The sequence below is a fragment of the Ovis canadensis genome, chromosome 11, assembly GCF_042477335.2.
Source record: "Ovis canadensis isolate MfBH-ARS-UI-01 breed Bighorn chromosome 11, ARS-UI_OviCan_v2, whole genome shotgun sequence".
Taxonomy (NCBI): domain Eukaryota; kingdom Metazoa; phylum Chordata; class Mammalia; order Artiodactyla; family Bovidae; genus Ovis; species Ovis canadensis.
In genome coordinates, this window is record NC_091255.1 from 29,852,714 (window position 1) to 29,872,077 (window position 19,364).

General features: G+C 36.0%; 1 protein-coding gene across 10 annotated transcripts in view; it reads left to right on the forward strand.

Annotated features, from left to right (window-relative positions):
- The window catches only part of NSRP1 (nuclear speckle splicing regulatory protein 1), a 42,388-nt gene extending 27,463 nt beyond the window's left edge, over window positions 1–14,925 (forward strand). For all 10 annotated transcript variants that reach the window (XM_069603001.1, XM_069603004.1, XM_069603007.1 and 7 more), the window contains 5 exons: window positions 6,921–6,977; window positions 8,907–9,035; window positions 9,898–10,105; window positions 10,962–11,070; window positions 13,437–14,925. In XM_069603001.1, the coding sequence (XP_069459102.1) occupies window positions 6,921–6,977; window positions 8,907–9,035; window positions 9,898–10,105; window positions 10,962–11,070; window positions 13,437–14,487 (1,554 nt within the window). In that variant the 3' untranslated portion in view covers window positions 14,488–14,925. The remainder of the gene's footprint in view (window positions 1–6,920; window positions 6,978–8,906; window positions 9,036–9,897; window positions 10,106–10,961; window positions 11,071–13,436) is intronic.
- The last annotated feature ends 4,439 nt before the right edge of the window (window positions 14,926–19,364 follow it).

Sequence of the window (19,364 nt, forward strand, 5' to 3'; positions counted from 1 at the left end):
TAATAAATACATGAAAAGATGTTCCGCCTCATTAATAAGGTAAATGCAAAATAAAATCATTTTATATCCATAAAATTGCTTAAAGAATAAGATGTTCCATAATATAAAATGTTCCCAAGGATAGAATAGTAGGAATTTATGTACTGTAAATGGGAGTGTGAATTGTTTAGACTACTTGAGAGAATAATTTATCACTATTTATTGAAGATAATCTACAGTGTAGCAGTTCTGCTCCTGAATGGTTGCACATGTATATCAGGCCACACACACAATGAGGTTCATAGCTTTTTTGTTTGCAGAAAGGGAAAACCCAGATGATCATCAGCAGAGGAGTGGATGCTAGTTCATAATCTGTAAAATAAAGCAACATCATCTAGAGATGTAAACTGTGGAGGAGGTAAACTATTCCTCTACCCTACCAGAGACTCCAGCTGGGATTGACGTAAGATAGATTAGCAGGAGGAAAGAATAGGAAATTCTTTTACATGTATATTGGAGCCTTCACAAGAAAAAATAAAACCCAAAGAAGTGAATAGACTAAGCGCTTATATAGTTGGTTAACAAAGGGAGCAATTGTGGAGAAGTAAAATTTGGAGCAGACTAAAGAAAGAGTTAGGCAAACAAGATCTGTTTGTGTAGCTTTCTCCTGACTTTGACTCCCCCATCTCTGGTGATAAGAATGCTTCTAACTCCTAGTACAGGGAAGGCACCTTTCCCGTGTGAATTTTATTTCCTACTTTAGGGAGAAGGAAGATCAGAGTGTCCTTGCACCTGCTGTTTCTCAAGTGTCTTTAACTCAGAATATCAGAATGTCAAAGCAGCATATTTTCAGGTAGCATGTCCTGAGCACCTTCAGTATATAGCAAAACTAAAGTAAGGAGACTATAAACAAAATTCAGAGTAGAAAGAGTAGGAGATGAGATCAGGGAAGAATATATAGGGATTTCTTAGGCTGGATAATGAATTCACAGATGTTATTTTTTGTACGTAACAATTTTTCATAGTAGTTTTGAAAGGTGGCAGTAATCTGTAATGTGTGTACAGGGCCTTGACAAAAGACTAAGAGGTTTAAAAAGAGAGGAGCCTGGATATAGTTGGTAGAGAAAGAAGATAGTCTTGACTAGTGAAAAAGAAGAATTTGACTAGGTAGTATTAGGGCCCAATTACAATTAGAAAATAAGAAACTGTATTTTCCAGAAGTGCTCAGCAGGCCTAATATAGACAATACATGGTTGGATTGATTCAGGACTGGGTTTGTTAGATGAGTGCAGAAGATAGGCAGTATAGCAAAGGAGTTAAGATTATTGGCAAGAATAGTTGACGATTTATTATAAAGATTCTAATAGAAAATGAAATTATTTTATCCATAAAATCACAGAAAAGATACAGTGGAAATAAATGATCAAGAGAACTACTGTATTTCTTCAAATCTAAAACATGTATGTTGCACTGTTATTTTATTTGAAAGTGTTAGTCGCTCAGTTGTGCCCAACTCTTTACGACTCCATGGACTGTAGCCAGAGAGACTCCTCTGCCCTGGGATTTCCCAGCAAGAATACTGGAGTGGGCAGCCATTCCTTTCTCCAGGGGATCTTCCTGGCCCAGGGATCAAACCCAAGTCTCCTGCATTGCAGACAGATTGTTTACCTAAAAGAACAGTATCAAATATGAGTCTTTGTTGTCACTTAGAATTCTAATTGTGTATTTAGTACATGATACAGTATTGAGTTCTTTTAGTCTTAATTAGATACAGATTTTTAAATTTAGGTTAATCTTAAACATACATAAAAAGCAAAATATAAGTGAAGTTAGTTGGTTAAGGAATTTATAAAGCTTTTTCAAATCTAGAGTCTCTTTTGGACTCGCTTTTTCACTCAGATTATGTATTTCCACACTCTATCATTCTCTGACATCAAACCTGATGGTTTTAAGGAGGGTATTTGGAGGTGGTGAAGTAATAACCCCAAGTGGCAATCAAAAGTAAATTATCTCTACAAAATTGCATAATTTTAAGAATCACAGCATGAACACTCAGTGATGCTCATTCTACAAGTTTTGACGCTGGTAACAATATTTACACACGCAGGCAGTATTATCGACTAAGGTATTAAGAATACCTTTGGTTCAACAATAATTAGATGATGCCACTGATCGTAAGCTGTATCCAACGTCAGCAGTGTTAAAATGTGAAATAATGCACATCTCATGTTCAGTGAAATTTGGTAGAAGGGTAGTGGTGGTTATCAGGTGGGTTGCCCAAGTTTATAGTTTCAGAGCTGAGTCAGTGGAAGATAATGACAAGAGTGACCATGAGAGAGGGTGGCTGAAGTAGAGAAGAAATCATCAGTAAATTGCACTCAGATATGATACAACTAAAAGGGAAACTCAAAAACCTTTTAAAACATAACTGGAGATGAGGAAAACAATGTCAGTATTTGTGGCATGGGTTATCTGGGATGATGGTGGCATGCCAGAGAGATGGCATGGTGTTCCTCAGTAGAGAGGGAGACTGAGCTCAAGTAATATAGGGTTCATAAACTGAGAGAAGAGGGGGCTAAGTATAGCACAGTCGTATATTATGAGCTTCATAGAAACAGGGATTTTTACCTGCAGTAGACGAAACTAGAATCAGGAGGACACACAGTTTCCTAATCTGAAGTACAGGGTGTGTGAGCCGTGAGCAGCTTCAAAAGAAAGATGTCTTTAGAGAAAAGCCAGTTTTTAGTCAAGGAAGTAAAAGAAAAATTCATCATAGAGGATGAGGATGTGGGGTTCCTAAAGGACTTAGTGGGAAGGTTTGAGTCAAGGTGAAATACACAAGAAGCAGTGTGGCCATCAGATGAGGGGAGGTGGTTATTGGGTGGCTTCTTGAACCAGTCCATTCTGAAGGAGATTAGCCCTGGGATTTCTTTGGAGGGAATGATGCTAAAGCTGAAACTCCAGTACTTTGGCCACCTCATGCGAAGAGTTGACTCATTGGAAAAGACTCTGATGCTGGGAGGGATTGGGGGCAGGAGGAGAAGGGGACAACCGAGGATGAGATGGCTGGCTGGCATCACTGACTCGATGGACGTGAGTCTGAGTGAACTCCGGGAGTTGGTGATGGACAGGGAGGCCTGGCATGCTGCGATTCATGGGGTCGCAAAGAGTCGGACACGACTGAGCGACTGAACTGAACTTGAATAGTGAACAAGGACTAACCTGGGTGTAGCCTTAAAGTTTCCCCACACCATTAAATATTGTTGAAAGCAGGTTTTTAATGGGCTAGCTAGAGAACTTTCCGTTGAGTTACTTAACCAGTATTCTTTTGTTGAAGGTGCAAAGAAGTCCATTCATTCAGTCGTTCCTTGCTGCCATCTCCCATCATCCAGTGTTGACTATAGCACCACAGCAGAGGACTCCCGCAAAAAAAGAGTTCTTTCTAATCTCATGCTTTGGGGCAATGTATTTTCATTTATAGTTGCTAGTAAAATCACTTTCAGTTCTAGAATGCCCATTTCTAACTATGCCACAGCTGCCATTGCTTGTGAAGGATTCAAACGTATGCATCCTCCATTTTCCTGTGTTTTGGTGTCCTGAATATGAAACCTAAGGAATCTTAACACACAAAAGAAAATATTTGTGCCTTTTAAATATTCAACAGACTATATTTTTCTATTTCAGTTGTTGCAAATTGAATCATACTGTACTACGACTTCATGTAAATTCCAATTTCATATTTATTAAACACACTGATAAAGTGGAACATAGTGTACATGCTTTTTTGGTGAATGCCTTGGTTTAATTGTAATACTCCAAGGGAAAAAAACCTATAGCTACTATTTTCACATAACTTAATTTTCATTTGTTTAAATATAAGCATTTCTTTTGCCTACTGTTCTTAAATATGAGCATAGTAATAATAATGGTAGTAATGATAGCTAATGTTTATTGAGCTCTTCTTTAAGCCAGATACTTGCAAAGTAGTGTTTACGTATTATCTCATTTAATCCTCAAAACCACCTTGTGAGGTGGATACCATTGTGTAGATGAGTAACATACCTGAAATAACACAGCTAGTAAGAGAGAACAGTTTGAAAGTCAGATTCCTGAGCTTACACTTGTGACCATTATTCTGCACTTCCTCCTTTAGGATCTCTTAAATTTAGAGGCTGACATGTTGGCAGTTATTATATATCTTAGTTTTATTTTATGCATAGGGCATATGTATGAAATCAGTTTCTTTTTTTGCTGAATTCAGTAAAATGAAACCTTCCCTGACTTATGCAGGGGAACCTTTTTCATTTTTATCTTCTCTTGCATATCCTTTCTCATGGAAACCAGACTAAATTTGTCTTAACATTTGTATTAGTATTGTAATTTAAGAATATCTCTTAAAACCTAGAAAGACTTGACCTTTAAAATATAAAGTCTTACTGATCCTGCATTTAATTTTACCATCTCTAATATGAATTTGAACCAGAGTTTCTTATGTTTGTTATGTAGGAGATTTTAAAATGTTATTTAAGACATGTACTGATTTTTATATAGAATCACTATTACTGAAACAAAAGTTTTATTGCTGCTGTTTTCAGTTTTTTTTAAGTTATCTGTGTTTAAACAAGTTGTTGGCATTTTAGCCATCACCATTAATAATCATTTTAAGTTCTTTTAGCTAGAAAACAGAAATGAACTTCCAAAGAAGATAGTCTTCCCTGAGTTTTTCAGCTTAGTTTCAGTTACTTCTTTATCCACTGATGCTCTTGGAATCTGGGGTACAAGTTGGTGGATAAGATATGTAAAATCACTCTCTCCATATGTTATCACTCCTGTAAGTAATAGCAACTGATTTTTTCAAAGGTCAGATTTCATCTTTCCAAACAGCTATAAACATGAAAACAAAGTCTCTTGAGATGTCTCAAAATGTGCTTACCTTTTTAGATTGGAGAGGCCTTTCCCTTCTGCTTATTCTATATTATATAAACATCTAAAAATAGCCTTGTGGTTTTTTTTTTTTTTTCAAGTTCAGTAGTTCGGGTTGAAGCAACCAGTTTGAAAGTAATAGCAGGTGAATGGTGACTGGAAGAGAGGTAGGAAAACATAATAAAAATAATACCAAAAGTCCAGCATCTGGGGATTTACTCTTCTAGTCAGTCCTGAGGACACTGTTGACTCAATGATTAAGAAAAATAAATTTAGTATACACTAATTAGACTGAGACATTGGTCCAATGATTAGGACTTGGCACTTTCACAGCCAGGCCTAGGCTCCGTCCCTGGTTTGGGAACAAAGGTCCTGCAAGCTGTGAAAAACAACAAACAAAATGCATTGGAAAGAATTTCATGAGATATGCTTACTAGAATATTTAATATTTTCATGTTTACAAGTTATATTCTAATGAGTGAAAAATGTGTCTTATCACATAACAGGAACTTTGATTTAAATGAGTAATACTTACAATACACAAGTAATATACTTAGCATACTAGCACCTGACTCTTACTGATGTTAGGGCTTCCCTGGTGGCTCAGATGGTGAAGAATCTGCCTGTAGTGCAGGAGACCCAGCTTCAATCCCTGGGTCGGGAAGACCCCCCACCCGGGGAAGGGAATGCCAATGCACTCTGATAATCTTGCCTGGAGAATTCCATGGACAGAGGAGCCTGGTGGGCTGCAGTCTATGGTGTTACAAAGAGTAGCTTTCACTTTCACTATAGATTTTAGTTACTATTAATGTTTTTGTTAACAATCTCTCTTCCTCTAATTGGAGTCAGTTTACTGTCACCTAAAATAAACTTGGTCTGTGCCTGTACACTTATTTTATTAGTGTTCTGTAATTACTGTCTGGCTTTTGTGTATTAGTTTTATTCATCTGCATGGTCATAGAAAACTAGAAATAAGTTCATTCATTCTGTTTGTTGCCATGGAAAACAAGCATGCATCAATTGATACTCTACAGCTGAAAACAGCAAATGTCAGTAGGCTAGAGAACTGTAGTTCTAGAGCTGAGGATTATATTTTCAGTTAAAAATAAGTTCATGAGTATTTTTTAAGATATAATTTGCACAACATAAAATGCACCCCTTTCCTGTGTTACATTTCCATGTTGGTTAGGATATTTACAAAACTTTAAACTTTAGGCGAACAGTTTTTCCCAAGTATTCTAATTATATTTCTTTTCTTAGCTGCAAGTCTTTACTTTTGCCCTGTGGTTACTACTTTCTGTACTTTTCTTGCCTTCTCTGAAATTCCTTTTGATTGAGGTCTAATGTCATATCTCTTTTGGGAAGTCTTTCTTGATTCCTCAGACATTTAGTCTCACAGCCCCCTTTTTTAATTCCTTTATTATATTGCTTATCATATTTATAATTATCTCTTCAGTTTTCTTTCCTTTCAGACCATTTATCTCTCAAGCATAGCGACTGTTCTTGTTTTTCTGCTATCTTCAGAAATTCGAACAATGTCATGGTAGGCTTTTTGGTACATATTTATTAAATTGTTATGACGGCAAGTAGTTCTGGCAGTCCCTAATCTGTCAGCGTGTACTAGGAGTGTGATATACTATATTCGGTGTTGAATGTTAAAATAATATGCATTTTGTTTTGGGGAATTATACCATTTTAGTATTGGAAGGTACCAATCCTCCCCAGCTCAGCACATACACATTAATTTATGCACACAAAGCAAATTGAAGTCCATAGAAGTTGAACAATGTTGAAGCTGGGACTAAAAATCCATGTTACCTCATGTCCCATACTAATTTATTTTCTCTTATATCCTGATGACTTAAAAATTCATTTGTCTCCTAAGGGAGAAGACCTTGAAAATCTTAATTCATAATACTGTATTTTTAACCATAAGTGAGGAACTAGTTGCCAATCAGAATACTGGAAAAGAACTTTTAAATTGGTTTAAACTATGACATCATTTTCCTGTTTTATAGACCTCCGTGAGTGAAAGCCTTCAGAGGGAAGCTGCCAAGAAGCAAGCAATGAAACAGGTAAGGTGGAAAGGGTGAATTAAATGTATTTGGTGAAGTAATTATTTCAGCTCACATTTAAAGCATCAGTTTTGGGATCTGTGCAACTGAGACTACACAGTAGGTGTGTATTAAATAATTTTATCTTGATGCTTGTTTTCTGAAAATGGGTAAGATGTTTCTTGATTTGCATAGATTTCAGGTTTCTTGTATAAATTTTAAGGGAGAAAAAGGGAGAAGAATTAGTCCCTTACTGCTGTATTCCAGATTAAACCCATTTCTGCTTTCAGATGACTTAGTCTGACAGTGGGTTGCATGGTTTAATAATTCCTGCTAGTGTGAGCTGCCAGGATGCAGCAATTCCACTTCTGTGTATGTATCCAAAGAAAGTGAAAATACTAATTTGAAAAGATACATACACCCCTGTGTTCATTACAGTGTTATTTGTAATGGCCAGAATATGGAAATTACCTAAATGTCCATTGATGAGTGAATGGATAATGAAGATGTGAAGTGTACACACACACTCACACTCACACACGAATACTACTCAGCCATAAAAAACGAAATATTGCCATTTGCAGTAACATAGATGGACCTTGAGGGTGTCATGCTAAATGAAATAAGTCAGAGAAAGACAAATATCATATGATTTCACTTATACATGGAATTTAAAAAACAAAACATTTGAACAAAACAAAACTCATAGAGAAGAAATTGATAGTTGCTCGAGGGGAAGTGTATTGGGGAGCTTGGTGAAATGGATGAAGGGGATCAAGAGGTACAAAATTCAAGTTATTTTTTTAAAAAGTCATGGTGACGTAATATACAGCATAGTGACTGCAGTCTGTAGTGACTATAGACATTGTATGCAAATTTGGAAATTGTTAAAGTAAATCCTAAAAAGTTTTTGTCACTTGAGGAAGTATTTTTTATTTTTCTGGTAGCTTTGTATGGTGACGGATGGTAACTAGACTTACTCTGGTGATCATTTCACAAATGTCAAATCATAGTCTATGTCAGTTATACTTCAGTGAAAATAAATAAAAAGTTCCTTACAATTATTAAACTATTTTTAATGAAAAATATATCAGACAAAAAATTCTTAAAACTGCTTGTATTCCAAAGTAATTTCTTTAGTGAATATACTACTTAAATTCTAGAGGTGACATCTCTAAAAATAAAGCAATTTTCGATTAGTAAAAAAATCATCTCATGCCATTTGAAACCTGAACATTTTATTTGATAACACAACTAAAAATGATATGAAAGTTTGATATGTAGTATAATATAGGCATCTCAAAATTAAGGTTTGATGTTCCTAAGTCATACCCTAGTCCTTTTGACTTTTTGATGCGGATAACTATTTATTTGGGGGCTTCCCTGATGGCTCATCAGGTAAAGAATCCGCCTGCAATGCAGGAGGCACAGGAGACTCGGGTTCGATCCCTGGGTCAGGAAGACCCCTTAGAGGAGGAAATGGCAATCCACTCTAGTATTCTTGCTTGGAAAACCTCATGGACAGAGGAGCCTGGCTGTAGTCCATGGGCTCGCGAAGAGTTGGACACAACTGAGGGACTAAACACACATTCATCTTTAAGTGAATAGATAATAATAAATAATGTTTAATATCCTGGACGAGGGCATGGCAACCCACTCTGGTATTCTTGCCTGGAGAATCCCATGGACAGAGGAGCCTGCGGGTCTGTAATCCACGGGGTCGCAGAGGGTCAGACACGACTGAGCTACTAAGCACAGCACAATGTTTAATTAACACTTACTCTGTGTAAGGCTCTATTCTAAGTGTTTTAAGTTTAAAATGTGATTGATACATTTTTATGATATATTTCTGATTTACGATCCTGTCCCCAAAAAACTACTTAAGACTTTTTCTGGTATCTATTAGTTGGCCCATATTTTTGAAATATGTTCGATTTTTTTTTTTTTAAGACCAAACTTGAAATTCAGAAGGCTCTTGCAGAAGATTCTACTGTTTATGAATATGACAGTATTTATGATGAAATGCAGAAAAAGAAGGAAGAAAGTAACCCCAAGTTGCTTTTGGGAAAAGACCGAAAGGTTTGTAGCTGAAAATACACTTTCTTTGACTTTCACCTGCATTTTGTATCTTACTCTTATTTCACCATGAGAATGATCTGACAAAAAATTTTAGGTATATAAAATATATAAAGAGCCCCTAGTTCCAGATAGTGTAGATTTTTTAGAATCTAGGAAGCTGTATATAAAGTATCATAACCAGGAGCAAGAGAATTATCTAACAATTTTATAAATTTTGTTTTTTGCTTTAAAACTTTTTCAAATTATTTTTTGAAAGTCTTTGTATTGCTTCTCCTGTTCATGTTTCTGTTTTATAATTTTTTATTGCTTCCTAGCTGATAACTGAATCATCCATCTGTATCACGATCAGATTTTTAGTTTGATGAAAATGTAAAGGTGTGGAGATTGAATGAAATAAGTTCAAATTTTCTACCACTCTTATTCTTTCACAAAGCACAGATTGGTTTTTAAGGATCTTTACATCTTACAGTATCTAAAATAAAGTAGTGGTGTAAAATTATATTAAAGCTACTATTTTCAATAATTGTATTTCAACTAATGTGAAACACTAGTTGGAAAGCTTTCCTGTTCACATATCTGAAGAAGTAAAAAAATACCATTTTGTAAAAAGGATGAGAAAAACAATGGGAAAATTACCTATTTAGTTTGAGATTTTTTTTTAAATGGTGTTTTGAATAATTCTGTCTATACTTAAATTTCTATTGAAATGAATTTTATTTTCAGTCTTGCTAGTAAATTTATATTGAATTTTGAGAAGTTGATCCTGTTAATTTGACTTTTTATCTTAATTCATGGTAACAATAGAATATTAACAGTTCATTATCTTTGACTCTCTCCTAAATAATCGTATTTTTTCCCCTAGCCCAAGTACATCCACAACTTACTGAAAGCAGTTGAAATTAGAAAAAAGGAACAAGAAAAAAGAATGGAAAAGAAAATACAGAGAGAACGAGAAATGGAAAAGGGAGAATTTGATGATAAAGAGGCATTCGTAACATCTGCTTATAAGAAAAAACTGCAAGAGAGAGCTGAAGAGGAAGAAAGGGAAAGAAGAGCTGCTGCGCTCGAAGGTGAAATGAAAGAGGGAGAAGGGTAGAAGGAGATAGAAATAAGAGAATTCTGCCCTGTGGTAGCCATTTGTTCTGTCACTGAACTTTTTTATTATAATGTTGTCATAATTTATGTATGTGAATACAGAGTACAAGGTATATGATGTTATATAGTATTATAAAATAGAAGATTTTAGGTAAAAACACAGTTGCACTATTAGTAGCTATTATTTCTGTTCAACTTTCTAATTATATCTCATTTTGTTGCTTGAAACTGTAATCATCACAAGTCATTGCCTTAGAAAATGAATTCAAATGTAAAAACATCGATTACAAGGCATAACAGCACAGCGTTTGTCAAAGGGAATATAAACTGAGATTTAATCCTAGTTATATTTTCCTGGGATGAGAAAACTAACATCACGCAAAGAACATTAACGAGGCATTTACAAAAAGAATAACATTAATTCAAGAAAGAACAAAGATGTGCAGAGGCCAAAAAATATCTTAATGCTTTACTGCAGTACTTTCTACTCATGGTCGTTTCTTATGATCAAAGTAAAATGTAATTATAAACAGCTTATTTGTCAAGTGCTTACCAATTTTAAATGGACAGAAACCACATGTGTAAGACTTGGTCTCAGGATGTGCTATGTGTTCATCTAGAGCACCACTCAGGACGAGATAGTAAATAAACAGGGCTACATTCCAGTAGAAATCTATAGATAAAAAAGGCAACAGGCCAGATTTGGCCTGCAGACTATATAGATCTAAAGACCAGTTTATACACTATGTTATATACTCTGTGCCTGTAAAACTGAACTACATTTTGCCTTGTTGAATATAAATATTCTCACTTTTGCTTTCATTCTGTTAGCACGTTTGGATGTAACCAAGCAGAGAGATCTCAGTGGATTTTATAGGCACCTATTAAATCAAGCAGTTGGTGAAGAGGAAGTACCTACATGCAGCTTTCGTGAAGCCAGGTGAGATGTGGTATATGGACTATTTAGTATTACTCAGCCATAAAAAAGAATTCATTTGACTCAGTTCTGATGAGATGGATGAAACTGGAGCCGATTATACAGAGTGAAGTAAGCCAGAAAGAAAAACACCAATACAGTATACTAACACATATATATGGAATTTAGGAAGATGGCAATGATGACCCTGTATGCAAGACAGGAAAAAAGACAGATGTGTATAACGGACTTTTGGACTCGGAGGGAGAGGGAGAGGGTGGGATGATTTGGGAGAATGGCATTCTAACATGTATACTATCATGTAAGAATTAGATCGCCAGTCTATGTCTGATGCAGGATACAGCATGCTTGGGGCTGGTGCATGGGGATGACCCAGAGAGATGTTATGGGGAGGGAGGTGGGAGGGGGGTTCATGTTTGGGAATGCATGTAAGAATTAAAGATTTTAAAATTTTAAAAATAAAAAACTAAAAAAAAAAACAAAAACAAAAAAAGAAAAAGAAAACTAAAAAAAAAAAAAGAAGGATACTGTCCTTAAGTTCTGATATGATCCCACGATCATTTAAACTTCCTGGAAGTAGAGGACTGTAGTGTTGCATATTTTGTTGTTAGCCAAACCTGACCTAATTGAATGAATAACTAGAGATTTACAGCTTTTTAGTTCAAGATATTTTTATTATAGTAATTCTGCATGCATGTTCAGATAGTATATAAAAAGAGAAGTGTATCTTTTCATAAATAGGACCTAGCCTCTGTAAAACATAAAGATTCACATAATCAGGGGCTTAGAAATGCATTATCCAGTATGTAGCCACTAGTTTCATGTGGCTGTTTAAATTAAATCTAAAATTTTGGTTTCATCAGTCAACATTTCAAGTACTCCATTCTCACATTTGGCTAGTGGCTACAGTATTATGGACATTACCATTTCTGTAGACTCTTTTTTTTCTGGCTATGCTGTGCTGCTGGTGGAATCTTAATTCCCCACCAGGGTTGGAACCTGGGTCTCGGCAGTGAAAGCACTGAGTCATAACCACTGGACTACCAGGGAATTCCTCACTTCTTTTGGCATTTCTATTAGTACTGGTCTAGAAAGTAAGAGTTGGAAGAATTTTTAATAAAATTATAAGATATTATGCATACTAAGTTGCTTCAGTCATGTCTGACTCTTTGTGACCCTTTGGACTGTAGCCCATTAGGCTCCTCTGTCCTGGGAGCCTGGCAGTGTGATTCTGTAGGCAAGAATACTGGAATGGGTTGCCATTCCCTTCTCCAGGGGATCTTCCTGACCCAGGGATTGAACCTGCATCTCTTACATCTCCTGCATTGGCAGGTGGGTTCTTTACCATTAGTGCCACCTGGGAAGCCCATAAGATACAGGAATAGTGAAATTATCATGCTATAAATATATATATACCCACTTGGAAGGTAAAGTTTGTCCTAAATTTGTATCTAAGGAAAGCAGTTCCTTGAGAACCATAGTTGTTGCTTTGTTTGTGTGATGAATAAGTGATTACTGAGAATGAATGTGTGAGTAATGTAAATAAATTAACCATGCTGATCAGCTGGGAAAATGTAGGTGGTATAAGCAGTGTTAATGTAACTGATCATAATAGCTGGATGGATTCACGTATTTCCATTTTGTTGTAATAGATGCTGAGGTGTATAGCAGGAGGCTGATGCCTTTTCAATCATGAGAAGGATTATTTAGTGATATTTAGAATTAGATTTTGTCACCATTTTGTGGTGAAAAAAATTTATCTTTTTGCAGGACTATTTTAAGTATTTTTTAGAAAGAAAGAAAAATAAAAATCCAACAAAAAGCCACAACTTGAACTTCTTGTTGAAAACTAGTACTTATTCCAGGATATGCCTTTTCCTAACAATTTGTTGTCTCCCGCTGCTGCTAAGTTGCTTCAGTCGTGTCCGACTCTGTGTGACCGCATAGATGGCAGCCCACCAGGCTCCTCCATCCATGGGATTTTCCAGGCGAGAGTATTGGAGTGGGTTGCCATTGCTTTCTCCAATTTGTTATCTATGTTTGGCAAAAAGGAAGACCTTCCACAGACCCCCATCTGAAGGTTCTAGAAAACCTTCCACAGACCCCTACCTGAAGGTTCTAGTGGTCTATACAGAAGGGCTGATTTTTACTTTTTCATTTCTACCAATATTGAAAATAATCTGAATGATTAGAATATACTAATGATAGATGTTTACCAGGTAAATAGACATCAGTACCTTTTTGAATTTGGGATAATCAGAAAGTATATACAGTTGTAAGTGTATTGACTTAAGTACTGATAAAAATTCTATGAATTTATTTACTATAATTAATAATGTGGCATTTTGTGTTACATTATTTTTCTTAAGGTCTGGGATAAAGGAAGAGAAATCAAAAGGATATTCTGATGAAGTAAGTTCAGAGAGCAGAATACCTCATGAGAACTGCATTCGCCATACTGGTGTGAAAGTAGAGGAAAACCCGGATGCAGACAGTGACTTTGATGCTAAGAGCAGTGAGAATGATGAAACAGAGGAAAAGAAAGGGAACTGTAGAAGGGAGAAGGGCACGGAGACCCTAAAAAATGACTCCAAGCATCACAGGAATCCTACCCACTCACCGTCATCTAGTGAGGAAAGAGAACATGGCACCCAGTGCCACACAAAAAACTCCAGGTCAGGAGGCTGTGAGAAAAGGGAAGAGCAACACCAAGAGAGACCAGCCAGGGAGCAGGACAGCTATCACACTGACCGTGATTCTCGAAAAGAAAAAAGGGATTCCCATAGGCACAGAGAGTCCAGTCACAGAGATTCACACTGGAAGAGGCATGAACAAGAAGAGAGACTGAGGGGAAGAGACGAGAGAGAGAGAAATGACAGAGAATGGAAACGGGAGAAATATCCCTCCAGAGAACAGGAAAGACACAGACAACGAAATAATTATGACCGACACAATGAGAAAGGATGCGAGAAGGAAGAGAAAAGCAAAGAAAAGGAAGAGCATCTGAAAGCAAGAAAAGAAAGATATGAAAGCAATGATAAATATAGAGATAGAGAAAAACGAGAAGTCAGTGTTGAATCTTCAGAAAGAAATCGAGACAGAAAGGAAAGCAGCCCAAATTCTAGGGCAAAGGATAGGTTTGTTAACCAGGAAAGAGCCAGTAAAATGAGAGACATGGAAAAGGACAAAGATAGAAACCCAGAAAAACCCTCTAGTTCTGAAGCGTCATTGGGAGCAAAACACAGAATCACAGAGGAATGCCAAGAGACAGGCAAAGAACAGAAGAGGCTGCATGAGACAGTGAACAAGTTTGCAAAGCGGAGCAATGAAGAGACTGTAATGTCAGCAAGAGACAGATACTTGGCCCGGCAAATGGCAAGGATTAATGCAAAGACATATATTGAGAAAGAAGATGAGTAATGACTGCCCCAGTAGAAAGACGTATGGAAGCACAGAAAATTACAACTCCTGAAACATGCTATATAAAGGAGTGTGTTAAGAGTGGTTGGGAGGGTGTTTTAAAATATATTTTCAAAATTCATTTTGGGTTTTGGTTAAGTCAGAAGTCAGTCTTTTTATCTTGAATGTTTAAGTTAATATGTAATATTTACTTATCAGTACGACATTCTTGGTTATATTCAAGTAACCTAAAGAGACTGCTAAATCCTCATAGGTAATATGAGGAAAATTCGCTCTACTATGACCATTAAAAAATAATTTACTCTTCTATTGTTGATTTTGTTGCAGGAGCTGTTTATTTTATAAATACTGTGTTTCAGATAAAAATAATATGGATTTGAATGGAGAATATCGTTTTATGTCCTAAAGTTTGTATTAAAGTATGAAATATAGATCACAGATCTTGTCTAAGCTTTTTAGTTCACAACATACCTCTCTTTTATAAAAATTATGATACATTTGTACCATTTAATTGCTTATTTAAAAGTGTCACATTTAAAATGTCATTCGTGTCATGCCATCATTCCTCTTTTATGAAACCTTAGCAAGATATTAAATTGGTTATGTGTATAAATGAGTTTTAGCTAAGGGTGAAAAGATGGAGATACCCTAAATAAAAAAAAATTAGCTAAAGAACTGGGTAGCCTATTTATAAACATGTCTTGTTTAATATATTCTTAAAAATACAGTACCATTTATTACAGTTCCATGTATAGAGGTTCTATACTAAGTCTTATCAGTGACAGTGACAAATACTGCAGAAGCATAGACTGAGTGTACACAGAGGGGTATAGTACAGTGTAAATGGAAAATTTCAGGTAAGATCATGGAAGACTGAATGACAGGCTAAAAGTCTTCAGCTTTGGTGAAGAATTGAATTCCTTTGTTAGAGTTGTCATACTAGAGCACAGGGTAGCAGTTCTTGGTTAAATAATGAATTATTTGGATCAATATAAATAAGGGATTCATTATATGTGTGGCTAGATACGTGTTCTTTTAAATAGTTGAGGTCTAAAATAATGGACTTAAATTGTATAAGTAGGTAAACAACTGTTCTGTGATTCACTATCTTAATTTTCCTCCTCCCTCCACTTGTTTACTCTTGTTCTAGTACTGTTTATTTTGGCTTCTGTGGATGATGACTTTTTTTTAATATTTCTTTCATTGATTTTTAAGGTGTTAATTTTTGCTATACAGCAAAGTGACTCAGTTGTATATACATTCTTTTTTGTATTCTTTTCCATTATGATTTATCCCAGAAGATTGGTTGTAGTTCCCTGTGCTGTACAATAGGACCTTGCTGTTTATCCATTCTAAACATAAAAATTTGCATCTACTAACCCAAACTCTCAGTCTATTCCTTTCCCTTCCCCCTACCCCTTGGAAACCAGAATCTGTTCTCTATGTCTGTGAACCTGTTTCTGTTCTGTAGATAGGTTCATTTGTGCTGTATTTTAGATTCCACATGTAGGCGTATCATATGGTATTTGTCTTTCCCATGTTGTCTCAAATGCCATTGTTCTTTTTCATGGCTGAGTAGTATTCCATTGTGTAAACATACCACATCTTTATCCATTCATCTATCAATGGACATTTAGGTTGTATCCATGTCTTGGATATTGTCTGGCTATTGTGAATAGTGTTGCTATGAACATAGGAGTGCATTTATCTTTTGGGGTTGTAGTTTTGTCCAGATACATGCTCAGGAGTGAGATTGCTGGATCATATGGTAATTCTATTTTTAGTTTTCTGAGGAACCTCTGTGCTGTTTTTCATAGTGGCTGTAGCTATTTACATTCCCACCAGCACTGTAGGAGGATTCCGTTTTTTCCACACACTCTCCAGCATTTGTTATTTGTAGACTTTTTAATGGTCACCATTCTGATTGGTATGAAATGATACCTCATTGTAACTTTGATTTGCATTTCTCTCATAATTAGTGATGTTGAGAACCTTTTCATGTGCCTGTGACCATCTGTATGTCTTGTTTGGAAAACTGTCTAGGTTTTCTGCCGATTTTTTGATTGGGTTGTATGAGCTATTTATGTATTTGGACATTAAGCCCTTGTCATTTGCATTGTTTTCAAATATTTTCTCCCATTCCATAGGTTGTCTTTTCACTTTATGGTTTTCTTTGCTATGCAAAAGTTTCTAAGTCTGATTAATTCCTATTTGTTTTTCTTTCTATTGCCTTGGGAGACGGACCTAAGAAAACATTGGTATGATTTATGTCAGAGAATGTTTAGCCTATGCTCTCTTCTAGGAGTTTTATATGGATGATGTTTTTAAAGATAGACATGCAAATAATGGGCTTCCCTGTGGTTCAGCTGGTAAAGAATCCATCTGCAATGTGGGAGACCTGGATTCGATCCCTGGGTTAGGGAGATTCCCTAGAGAACGGAATGGCTACCCACTCCAGTATTCTGGCCTGGAGAATTCCATGGACTGTATAGTCCACGGGGTCTCAGAGTCAGATACCACTGAGCAACTTTGACTTTCATGCAAATAATCTTTGGCCTGCAATCAGAAAACCTAGGTATAAGGCCTGTTCTGGAACTTTCCAGCTGTGTGAACCTGGGCAAATCAGTTAATCACTCTGTGCTTCATGCTCCTTATCTACAAAACTGGGGAAATGACATCTATCACATAGATCTGATGATCAAGTGACATGATATTTGTGAAAATACTAGTTGCCTCAGTCGTGTCCGATTCTTTGCGAATCCATGACTTTAGCACACCAGATTCCTCTGTCCACAGAATTCTCCAGGCAAAAATACTGTAATGGGTTGCCATTTCCTTTTCCAGGGAATCTTACCAACCCAGGGATTGAACCCAGGTCTCCTGCATTGTGGGTAGATTCTTTACGATCTGAGCCACCAGGGAAACCTGGTATCTGTGAAAGTACATTATAAACTGAAGCTCTACACAGATTATAATACATTTTGCTTTACTGAAATTTAATATTTCTAGTTCTAGGTACTTTTGATGCTAAGTATTTGCAGATCACATGCAGTGATATTTTGGGGGATGTTTTTTACAATACACAGTTAAGATTTTTCTTTTAACCTTAAGAGTTTTTTTAAGGGATTTTTGTTTCATTCTGTTTTTTCTTTTTAATGAGACAGTCTATTCATCATGATGTTAAGAGTTACTACAGTAGTAGTTAACAACAAAAGGCATTTACTGATGTCTTAAAATATAATTTGAAATATCTATGACTAAATTGCATAAATGAGTACATGGGCATTTTATGCATCTTGAAGAGGGGACTATTTATTTTGTATAAATAAAACAGGCTTAATTCTGTCACTGAAGTTTAAATGTTTCATAAAAAGATAACATTGGACAATTTCATATAACCACAGTTGACAGAGGTGAATAGTAGAAAATATTTATTCTTAGCTATAAATAATGTGGAAGAAGAAACTAAAGATGAGGAAAATGAAGTACCATTTCTATAATTCAGTTAACTGTATATAGTCCAGAATTTGAAGCACCCCATTGATACTTTTGGGGCTTCCCTCATAGCTCAGTTGGTAAAGAATCTACCTGCAATGTAGGAGACCGGGGTTTGATCCCTGGGTTGGGAAGATCCACTGGAGGAAGACATGGCAACCTACTCCAGTATTCTTTCCAGGAGAATTCCCAAGGACAGAGGAGCCTGGCAGGCTACAGTCCCTGGCGTTGCAAGAGTCGGACACAACTTAGCGACTAAATCACTACCATTGATAACGTTCAACACAAAGTATCCTGAAATTTTTTTTTTTTTTTTGTAAATCAGATCATATTTAAATGCTACTGGAGAAATAACTGCAAATTCTTATTTTACATAAGTCCCTAATTTTATCCTTTAAACTTTGCATTTTTCATGTATCAAGTTTTAAGGTATACTTCTAATATTAGAGTCAAGTAAGAATCAAGTAGCTTTTTTAAAAAATTAGCAAATATTCTTGTTTATGGAAATGTAGGTATTTGGGGCTTCCCTGGTGGCTCAGATGGTAAAGAATCCACCTGCATTGCAGGAAACCTGGGTTCAATCCTTGGGTTGGGAAGATCCCCTGGAGAGGGGAACAACTACCCACTCCAGTATTCTGGCCTGGAGAATCTCATGGGCAGAGGAGCCTGGCAGGCTTCAGTCCATGGGAATGCAAAAAGTTGGACACAACTGACGTACTGACACTTTCATTCATTCCTTCATTTTCAACATTTCTCTTGAGATTTTTTTTTTGATGTATGTCGCTTTCACTTCAGGCATTTTAAGCCTAAAGATGGGCTAGCTCCTCTTTCCTAAATATTTGTTGTTTGAACTGTCAGTGTTTACAATTTGTTAGATTATTTACTACAATTGTAGTCTTCAGTTGTAGAACTGAAGGACTGAAATCACCTATTCTCTCTCCTAAATGTTAAGGTTCTTAGTTTAGCAGACAAAACTTTTTTCTGATGACGTGCTCCACCAGTGCACACTGGTTCCAAAGTAGATTTGGCCAGGGAAGATAGTCTCTTTTTGATAAGGAAATAAAAACTTGATTGGTGGTAGAGCAGTTTGGTATGGATATTATGAGGTGTTGTTAAGAGAAATGCAAGCTTAAATTTCAATTGAAATATATTGTGAATCTTTACAAAATTTGTTTTGATACACCTAATGTAGAAACAGTACTGAATGGATTCCAACTATATGTTACACAAGCAAAGGCATACTTAAGAGTCCATCTTTTCCACTGTAGTAAATGCCTATTAAAAAATTGAGAGGAGTATTATGTCATTCTAGGAGAGGAAATATTTATTTAGAAATTTCTAGATGCCAGGAAGAGTAGAGAAATTAAGTAGGTTTGTTTCTG